Source organism: Elephantulus edwardii, unplaced genomic scaffold (assembly GCF_000299155.1).
Source record: "Elephantulus edwardii isolate Elephantulus edwardi_28Jun2011 unplaced genomic scaffold, EleEdw1.0 scaffold00115, whole genome shotgun sequence".
Lineage (NCBI taxonomy): Eukaryota > Metazoa > Chordata > Mammalia > Macroscelidea > Macroscelididae > Elephantulus > Elephantulus edwardii.
In genome coordinates this window covers 8,463,708-8,474,743 of record NW_006399865.1, presented here as the reverse complement: position 1 = coordinate 8,474,743, position 11,036 = coordinate 8,463,708, and the positions used below count along the sequence as shown (strand labels likewise).

At 44.9% G+C, this 11,036-nt stretch overlaps 1 protein-coding gene across 1 annotated transcript in view; it reads left to right on the top strand.

Annotated features, from left to right (window-relative positions):
- PIR (pirin (iron-binding nuclear protein)) overlaps positions 1-11,036 on the top strand; it is a 113,633-nt gene that overhangs the window by 28,179 nt on the left and 74,418 nt on the right. The window contains exons 4-5 of the mRNA XM_006892393.1: positions 6,705-6,788; positions 7,378-7,584. Of these exons, the coding sequence (XP_006892455.1) occupies positions 6,705-6,788; positions 7,378-7,584 (291 nt within the window). The remainder of the gene's footprint in view (positions 1-6,704; positions 6,789-7,377; positions 7,585-11,036) is intronic.

Below are 11,036 nucleotides of genomic sequence, written 5' to 3'. Positions count from 1 at the left end.
GGGAGAGAGAGAGGAGAGAGGGAGAGAGAGAGGAGAGGAGGGAGGGAGAGAGAGAATATGAGAGACACACCAAAACCGAGAGGCTGAGAGAGACTGAGAGACCGAAAGCAAGACCAATAGGCACTGAGAGAGACAAACACCGAGAGAAAGAGTGAGAGAGACTGAAAAGACAGAGTCAGAGAGAGACTGAGAGAGACTCTGAGAGACCAAAAGAGACAAAGATGGGGAGAGAGAGACCAAGTTACCAAGAAACTGACAGAACGAGAGAGAGAGAGAGAGAGAAAGAGAAGCGAGAGAAAGGCGAGAGAGAGGGAGAGAGAGGGAGGGAGAGAGAGAGGAGGGGGGGGAGAGGGGAGAGAGATGCCTTGTGGGATGGTTTTGGCATGCTGTAGATTTGGTCTGAGTTAGACTTGACTCAATGCAGCAACAGCCACAGCTTTGGGTTGGGAGGATCCTGAATTGCTACCTAAGCTGGTATTTCTAGGTTTTCCACCCGGTCTTGTACTGCTTGGGCCTTCTCGCATCTGTTTTCTTCATTTCACTGGAATGTACAGCAGGACATACTATTTCTCTCGGTTACTTCAAACTATATATCCGACGACATGGTTGCAGAATGTCCCAGAAACTGATCTCCGGTCACGGTTTATGCCCACTTTCATCTTTCAAAAGATGGCCACTTGAGGCTATCATTAAGGAGAGTGATAACCACTCATGTGATTTTATCTTCTTAGTGTTTTTAACAAATCTGATGAGCTATGATTTATATACTATAACATACACCATGTTCATGTCAATGATTTGCAAGGATATATTTATCACTTCTGTGCATTGTAACCACTTTATTGAGTTGGGATTTATACAATACTAAAAGTTCACCAGTGTGCAGTATATACATTAAACAAGTTTTTGTATATTTACTATCGTCTATCTGGGTATTTTTTTTTTAAATATGGAAACCAATATAAAATTTTTTAATTTACTTTTTCTCCTCTTTCGACATGGGTCTGTGGGTGGTATAGGAAAAGGAAAGAAAAATACAAGCTGTTTTAAATTGTATGCAAATTCTTTGCTTTGGGTTCAGGGTTAGATTTCTGAGCAGGATGAATGAGCTGAGCCTCTCTGCCATAGACATCAGCAAACAAAAAGCCGTGACTATAATGAAGAATTCAAGAAAAGCATAGGCTCAGAGGATACATGGATCATAAGACACTAAACATCATGCTGTTGTTGATGTTACATGCCATCGAGTTGGAAGCAAGGCATAGCTGGCCCTCTGGCAGATTTTCAGAGGCAATGCCAGGGACTGCTCCAAAGCTGAGCATCTAAATTAAGGCAGATTAGGGAGAAGGATTACTCATCCCCGCCCGAAATAACAGGCCTTGGGAAACCCTATGCACAACAGTCTCATGATAGCCATAGAAGGTATCTTCTGTCTGCTTTGTATTATAACCTGACCAGCAGTGTCTTGGTGTATCAAGTATCAAATTCTATTGTTGTTGCTATTACACAGTGACAGGTATTTACAATGGACCAGTGTTGAAATAGCTCCCCAAAATAAAACATGAAGGGGGAAAAACCCCTACAATCTCTCCTGGAATTCACTTAGGTTTTTCCTCTCTACGTGAGTCATGGTCACCACAATCTCCTTTTTCAAGTAGCCTGACATATTTTTAGATGGTTAGCCCTTGGAAGTTCCCGTGGGGCCTTGTTATGCTTCTGCATGAAATGATTGAACGTTGACCAATTCTTTTGGGTACAGTGACTCTGTGGATTCCTCTCTACTTCCCCTAATGCTTTCTGAGCCATTCAGTATTTTTGAGTCATTCACAATTTTGCCCATAAAATCCTTTACTATTGTGACTCAATGCTTATTTTTTGCCTTCAGTTCTTTCAGCTCAAGAAAGCTGAGTGTGTGCTTCCCTTTTGGTTTTATAACTGGGAGAGATCAGGATTTGTGCCCATTCTAAAGAAAGAAGACCCAAAGGAATGAGGAAACTATTGAACAATGTCATTTATGTCTTATGCAAGTACAGCTTTGATAAAGTCAATCAGAGGGTCGCTAGGAGTCATATTTGACTCGATGGCACCTAACAACAACAACAAAGTCACTTAAAAAATGGCTGGCACAGTGCATCAATAGACACTTGCCAGAAATTCAAGCCAGATTAAAAAGAGGGTATGGAACAAAGGAATCATTGCTGATGTCAGATGGATCATAACTGAAAAAAAGAAAATCAGAAAGATGTTAACTTGTGTTCTTTTTACTATACAAAGCATTTGACTGTGTGCAGCATAACAAATTATGGACGTCATTTTGAAGAATAGGGATTCCAAAACAATTGTGTCAAGTGCAGAAGTTGTGCATAGATCAAGAAATAGTCATTTGAACAGAACAAGGGGATACTGTGTGGTTAAAATTTAAGAAAGATATGTGTCAGGGCTGTATGTTTTCATCATACTATTTAATCTGTCAATAATATGAGAAGATAGAGAAGATATGGAGAAGAATGTGGGACTAGAATTAGAGGAAAATGACACATTTTCAGTGAAGAAGATTTGACTGAATCCCTTACTGATGACGAGCAACGTACCCTAACATATGGAAACAAAATCCTTATAGCTGGGCCAATAAGCAACATTTTGGTAAACAGAGAAAAGATTGAAATGGACAAAGATTTTCTAGTTAATGGATCCGCAATTAATGCTCACAGAAGCAGCAGTAACGAAACCAAATGTAGTATTGCACTGAGCTCATCTACTGCTTGTGGCCTTTTAAAAGTGCTAAAAGGTAGGGGTAAAGTCCCAAACCATAGAGAACATAAGAGGCAAAGTGGGACCAAGTTTAGAAGGCCTAGCCCACGATACAAAAAAAGCTGACAAATACAGCCAGAAATACACAACCAGGAGAGGATAAAATTGATGAATAGGACCTTTTAAAGATTAAATCCCTATGCACATCAAAAGCTCTTCCCAACAGGCTGGAAAGAAAACCTACTGATTGGGGGGGAAAAGCATTTGGCAATACTATCTCAGACAAGGGTCTCATGTAAAAAGTTTATAGAATCCTCCAGAAGAAAAAGACTGACAACCCAATTACAAAATGGACAAAAGAGATGGAAAGACTTTTCACAGAGGAAGATATTCAGATGGCCAACACACATATGAAGAAATGCTTAAAATCACCAGAAATAAGAGAAATGCAAATCAAAACCGCAATGAGATACCATCTCACTCCATCTCACTTAGCAGTGGCAAAGTTTAATAGGACTGCAAGCAATAAATGTTGGAGAGGATGTGGCCAGATAGGAACTCGTATACATTGTTGGTGGGATTTTAATGGAAAGCACAGGCATTCTCTAGGTTATGAACATGATCAGGACATGAGTTTGTTTTTCCAATTGGTATGTAAATCAGAACAAGTGATCTTAAAAAAAGAAAACATTGTTGATGGGATTACACAATGGTACAACCACTCTGGAAGGCAGTTTGGCGCTTCCTCAAAAAGCTGAACATAAGAATTTCACATGACCCAGCTATTCTGTTGCTTGGAATATACCCCGAGAAAATGAGAACTGAGGCATAAATGGAGACTTGTACACCAATGTTTATAGCAGCATTATTCACCATTGCAAGAACATGGAAACAGCTCAGATGTCCAGCCACAACCTAATGGATTAAGGAATTGTAATCAAATGGATTGAGGAATTGTGGTGCGCACACACGATGGAATATTATGCAGCACTCAGAAGCAATGATTTAGAATATTACTACATAACTGGAGAGGGGCTGGAGAGCATTATGCTGAGTGAACTAACTCAATCTTATAAGGACAGATACTGCACAAAACCATTATTGTAGAAATAGAAAGATAACTAGTAAAATATGTATGAGGATCCAAGGAGGAGAGGTGGGAGCAGAGGGGTGAGGATGGGTGGGGGGGAAAGTCCTAGAGTTGTACAATTTGGTGTGTGAAGGGAGGGGTGGGTAAAGGAAATGGGAAGCATCCAGCTGAGATCTGGAAAGACAGGGGACAGGAACATGTTTTAACTTCCCTATTGTCATGAACCCTTCCTTCATGACTGACAGAGTAAATATCATTTTGAGGGCTAAGGTGTGCCTGACCCAGGCCATGGCATTTTCAAACCTCTCACGGGCATGTGAAAAGTAGACAATGAATAAGAACAGTGAAGGCGAATGTGGTTCTTTCAATTGTAGTCGAAGCAAAGAATGTGAAATATACTGTAGACGGCCAGGATATTCCTTGGAAGCGATGATGGAAGACTTCAGCTCACATACTTTGAGCCAGTCCCTGGAGACATAGTGCCTGACAAAGTAGAGGGTCAGTGAAAACGAGGAAGCCCCTCGATGAGATGGACCAACACAGAGACTGCAGAGATGGGCTCGGCACAGCACATTGGGATGAAGGAGCAGGAGCGGGCAGGGTTTGGTAACTGGGTTGGAGCCGGTTCAGTGGCGCCTACCAACAACAGTGGGCTCTGAGAGCTGACAAGTATGTGCGGATGGAAAAGAATCTGATTTGAAAGCGAGGCGTTTGGAAAACCAAATGGAAGCTTGGACCCAAACAGAACGAAAATTGCCTCTATTATGCAATTAAAATAATTAAAGATGCATGTGCAGCGGAACGAGGCAAGCAATTTTAGACACCATTCTTTATAGGCAGGCTGGCTGACTGCAGTTCGGAAGCAGTTTTGCTCATCCCCTTAACTGTATGGGGTCTCTGGTACTTTCTCCCCCTTCCGGAGTGGGTGTCCTGCGTGAAAGCAACAGGTCTTGGCCACCTTGCAACTCATGTTAAAGTCAGAATGCCCGTGTCCTCACGAACAACATGGAATCATTTTTCTGACTCATACAACCCCCGGGGGCCCCCTGTCCCGGTCCAGGTCATGTAAATAGGGAACAAGCATTCTCCGGAGCCTGAATGGAAGAAAAGTGTGGTGTGCTTGTTCACTGATGTGAGGCACTATTTTAAGTTTTTATTCCCAAATAGGAGGGGGGGAAAAGGTGTTTATTTCACTTGTAAAAAGTAAATGGCCATTGTGGTGTTATTACTGTTAGGTGCCGTCAAGTCCACTACGAATCATAGTAATGCTACGAACAACAGATCTGAATCTTGCTTAATCCTGCACCATCCTCACTCAACCTTTCCCAGCACAATGCCTCTCTCCAAAAGACTAGTTCCTCCTGAGATGTGCCCAAAGAAAGAGGGACAATGTTTCACCATCTTGTCTCCAAAGGGCACTCTGGTTGTACTTCCTTTGAGACAGATCTGTTTGTTCTTTAAGCAGTCTCTGGGTTATTCAATACTCTTCACTAACACCATAATTCGAAGGCATTGGCTCTTCTTCGATCTTCCTTCTTTATCTTTCAACTCTCAGATGCCTAGGAAACTACTGAACATATCATGACTTGCATCAGGCACACCTTAGTCTTCAAACTGACATCCTTGCTCTTCAGAACAATGACAACAAGCAAGGCTCAATGGACAAGCTACAAACTCAGAAAAGTGGGAAGAAGATTAGAAGATGTGCCAGCAGCTCCACCATCTGGAGCTGACTACTATTCATATTTTAGCATAGCCTCACTGTATACAATATGTTAAAAAAATAAACCCATCTTCCCACATTGTTGCATTCAAGTAAAATTGCTGTTTTATAACCCACTCTGTGGATGATATAATGTGTGATTTCTCCCTTTGTCAATTAGATAAAAATCAGTATCACCTTTTAAGCAGTCACATAGTAGTATACATGATGATATGAGAATGTTATTAACTGTCCTCTATTGTGTTGGAATGCTAACTGGAAGATGGATGGTTCAAATCCACCAGCCACTCCTCAGGAGAAAGATGGGCAATCTCATCCTGGAAGGATTTATAGCCTCTGAAACCCAGTGTGTGTGGGTCACCAGAAGTGAGGTTTGTGTTGGTGGTTTATGTAGGTCAGTGCTGTCAAGTGGAATGTGGCAGGAAGATGGACTTGCTCTATGGTTGTCCAGTAGAGTTGCCACTGGTCACTCATGGGAGCCTTGGGAACATAGTGCCTTGTGGGAGAAAGATACGGCCACTGATGGCTTAAAATGTGGCTAGCCAGCCTGCGAAAGTGAACGGTCTCATTTTATTTCATTCTCATTCATTTAGGCCAAAACAGCCCCATGTGGCTAGTGGCTATGCTGCTGGACAACACAGATATGGACACACATCTTTGTAAAGACACACAGTGTTTCTTGCAAACTCTTTTGGAGTTGAGGGCCAGTGCAGACACACCCCTGGGAACACTGGCATTGGATGAGTTCATGTGACAGAGTTCACATGCACTCGCAATGAGGCTGGCTGATGTCAGAAACATGCTCCCTTCGGGTCCCCCACATCAGCTGGTGGGTGGCAGCATGAGAGTGTCAGCTGCCATCTGACACTCAAAGCTTCAGGGCCTCAGGGACAGGACTGCCTGCCATCGGGCTTAGGGAACCAGTGAAAGCACCTCACATCTAGCCTGGAGCCCTGGCACCTTTGGGGTGCGCCTGCCACTGCACTGTCCCTTCCTCATAGCCCCTTCCGTGGAGATGCAGTCCCTCGGTGTCTGCCACTGTCTGCTCCTGACACTGTTCTCAGCTCTGTCTCTAGGAAAAGTGTCTGGTGGTGCACAGCCACTCAACCCCATCTGTTGTTTCCTTCTATTTTTATAAAGGTCTCTTATCTCCTGGAAGGAGGGAGCATAGCCCATGAAGACTTCTGTGGACACACGGGTATTCTGAACCCAGGAGATCTGCAGGTACAGTCTGGGGTTAAGGTACGGGAGGATGCATACACGCGCGAACGCATGTCCTACACCCTGGCTCCTTCTGCCCACACTCGTCGCTATCCTCGCCCTCAGCTTGCGGACCCACGCACATCTCATCTTCCTCCCATGCTCTAGCCTTGACCTCTCAGTCCCTTTAGAGGTCTTCTACCCAGTCAATTCCATATCTCAAAATCCCAGTTAAGTAGGAGTCTCTCCATACTCCCACTTCTCTCCCCTCTCATTGCAGTCCGTGTTGGCTCTCGGGAGCCCTGTCCAGTTTCCACCTCTGACAGGTGCATACCCCCAAAGAACCCTCCAATACATGATCTCCCTCCAAAACCTGGACAAAGGCTCAAGGGCACACAGGAAGGGATTCATTTGTGAGAGGTTTCAGTTCAGATGCTGTGACTTTATATGTAGAAGTTTGGGGAGCACTGGGAAAACTGGAAAGGCCTCCTACAAGGTTGCCTATCATCTGTGTTGTCTGTTACCTCTCGAGACGTTCTGGAGGCTCGCTTTGCGCAGGGGTCATAACTGTGACACCTGCAGACTTACGTTTGCCTTCTTGTTGGGATGGCAGTGGATGACAGCAGGCCGGGGCATCCTGCACGCTGAGATGCCATGCTCCGAGGAGCCGACCCATTGCCTCCAGCTGTGGGTGAATTTGAGGAGCTCTGAGAAGATGGTGGAGCCCCAGTACCAGGAGTTAAAGAGTAAAGACATCCCAAAACCCAGCGCGAATGGCGTGACCATCACTGTCATTTCTGGAGAAGCACTGGGAGTGAAGGTGAGTGGGTGTTTGGGAAACACATCGATGTAGGCTGGTCTGCCTGGGTGGCCAGCTCTTGGGTGTCCCGTGGGCTGTCCCAGCAGGCTGTGCTTCATGCTGACCCGTGGAGCTAGGAAGTTTATAAGCAAGCAAGCATCCCTGGAGAACTTGTTCAAAGAGCAACTTCTAAGTTATGCTTTCACATTGAGCCCAAATTACTCTTGCTCTTAGTGCTTTTAATCTCTAGTGGCCATAGTGGTAAGGAACTGTGCTGTCATCCCAGAGGCATGCTGCTCGAATCCACCAGTTTCTCTGAGAGAGAAAGATGGACAATCTCCTCCCACACTATTTACAGCCTTAAAAAACCCACTGAAGGGTCAGTCATCTGCATAACACAGGTTATTAATGAGTTGATGAACAAGTGAGCTCCCTCTGATAATGATGACACAGTCTTCTTCACAGAATCCAGATTTGGGCTGATCAGCATACAGACTGAAAAGTATGGGAAAAGGATACAACCCTGACACACACTTCTTGATCTATGTATAGGTTTCCCATGAGGACAATTGTTTTGGGATTCCCATTCCATGCCTATTGTTGTTAGGTTCCATCAATTCATGTACGACTCACAGCGCCCCTAGGAACAACAGATCTGAACCCTGTCCTATCCTGTGCCATCCTCACCATCTCTGACACTTGCCGCAGTCACTGTCAGCCCATCTGAATGAGGATCTAACTATCTTTCACTGACCCTGTACCTTTCTAAACATAAAGTTCCTCTCCAGGAAATAGCCTTTCCTAGGATCATGCTCAAAATATGCAAGACGAAGCTTTGTCTTTCTTGCTTCTAGGGAGCACTCTGGCTGCACTTTCTCTAAGACATACCTGTTTTTTCGTTAGTTATTGGGCTATTCAGTACTCTTAAACACCACAGCTCAAAGGCATAAATTCTTTTTCTGTCATCCTTATTCATTGTGCATCTTTCAGATGCATAGCAAGTGATGGAAAAGACCATGGCCTGAATCAGGTGCACCTTAGTCCTCAAGCTGACATCCATACCTAGGAGTATGTATATCTTTCCTTGTGTTTCTAGTGCAAAGAGGAGTGAGAGAAAACAAAAGAACTCAAGTTCCCTTTGTGCTCATCAAAACGCATCGCCATTGAGTCAGTCAGATTCATATTGCTCGTTGGGGCAGGGGAGCGAGCAGGGGAGGTTGACCCTCTTTCTCCCGAAGTGCTGCTGGTAGATGGATTTAAACCACCAGAAAGGGTCTGGTTTAAATCTTTGAGTTAAGAGCCCAACTCCCTACTGTCCCTTCATAAGTAGGCATATCACAGTATTCCTGCCTACTGTGAGGTGGGAAAAGTCCCCTTCTTGTGCTGCTGTGATGCATACCTGTTTCAGCAACACCACACACTGGGCGTGTCCTGTTCAGGTGTCTGTCACACATTCCCTTCAGCTTCAGAGGGGAACTATAAAGCTGAAATCCTTGGAGGGCTTCCACGTGTAGGGCTTATAGACCATGGGGTGGGTGGGTGTGTGGGGATACATAGAAATGATGTAGATGAGAGGCAGGCCTCTGTTTCACAGGGTGTTCTCTATTCTGTGTTTCCAGGCCTCTCAGGTCCTAGGGGCACACTTTTGAGTCTACCAAGGCAGACAGGGCAGGGTGGATCAAGGGGCTTCCCTCTCTCCACTTCACCCAAAACACAAGGCACTGCCTTGTTGAGTCCATTGGAATTGCCCATAGTGTTTCATTTAGAAAGAGTTCAGTGGTCTTCGGCTAAAAACAAGAGCCCTGAGTTAATAGAGAGGCAAATGCTTCGCGTGAGCGACTGCTTCTCCTTTATAGAGAATGAGATGCAATTTTGCTGTCAAGCCAGCTCCAGTTCCAGGCAGGAGGGGTTCCACTCCTGCCCATCCAGCAGACCAGAGGGCAGTGTGCTCTCCTTGGTAAACTGCTGCCTCCCCCAGTCCCTGAAGTGAATTACATTCTCCTATGGCAATGACCAGGGAGCTCTGGTGGCTTAGGGGGTAAGGAGTTGCGCTGCCAACACAAAGACAGGCAATCCAAATCCACTACCTGCTCCAAAACCCATGTGATTTACATAGAGCATCTGAAAAACTGCTGGAGAGTTACTTGATAGGATGTATCAACAACAACAACAAATAAATGAGCAAAGGCGTGCTGATGGTGTGTGTGGTGGTTAAAGCACTTGGCTGCTAACCAAAAGGTCAGAGGTTCGAATCCACCAACTGAGAAAGATGAAAGAGCCTGCTTCTGAAAAGATGACAGCCTGGGAAATGCCATGAGATCATTGTCATCTATCCTCAGGGTTGCTATGAGATGAAATGGATTAGGTTTTGGAGTGAACAGACTCCCAGGGGGTGACAGTAATGCTGGTCTAAGGATGGGGTTCTTTGTAATAATTTGGTATGGGGGGTCCCAAATCAGGGAATTTACCACTTTTGAGGAATAGTTTGATCAGAATCCTATCAAAGATGATAAATGAATGGTCTGGCACCGTGGCATTTGGCAAATCTTATTTAACCTTCCTGGACTTCCTTTCCTACTTCAATAACAATAAAACCAATTGTGAAGCATGAGCTAATAGCCTTTCCAAGCAGCACAGCCTTCTTGTGCTTGCTGAAAATGGCAGTGCCCTATTTCTCAGAGGGCTGGGAAAGTTGCGTGCGGCCAGCTTTGAGCCCACCTCCAGCCGAGGGAGCGTCTACAAAGTGGAAATGGAAAGGCGATACAAACACGGGATACTCGCAGTAGTTCTCATCATTTATGGGAGGTCACATCGCATGTTTTCTTTAAGGAATAGTGTGAAGTTTTCCAAAGCCCATTCCATCCTTATCAGGCAGCCAATCAGCGCTATTTCTTGCCAGTTCCCTGCATGGAATCTGATTCCTTTTCCAACAAATGCCTCTCCTTGCCTCCTGCTGCTTGGAATTCCGTTATGTCAGAAGCAAAAGCCTTGAGGAGGCTTCAGGCCCCTACAGGGTCATAGAAGGGCAATCTGGACTCAGACTGCTCAGGTTCAAGGCCTGCTCCATCACTGAATGACTTGGGAGGAGTTGCCTAGCCTCGCTGAGCCTCAGCTTTCCCATCTGTAAAATGGAGAGAATAATAAATAAGGTCCCAGCTCAGAGAGTCAACATAAAATGAAATTAGCTAATAGATGCAACGTCTTAAAACAATGCCTGGTGTTAAGTGAGTGAGCCCTCTAGAAAAAAACCCCAAATCCCTAGCTGGGGAATCAGTGACAGCTGTGACAGCCCCACATCACAGAGTACGACTGCCCCATAGGGGTTCCTAGGCTGTGACTGTTATACAGAGGAGTCTTTGTGGCATGGTGTGTAACATGTCGTGTTGATAACTGAAAGGTTGGCAGTTTGGATCCACCAGGAATCACTCTATGGATGCTGTGGTCATATTGGGACGGAGGGAGGGAGGGAGGGA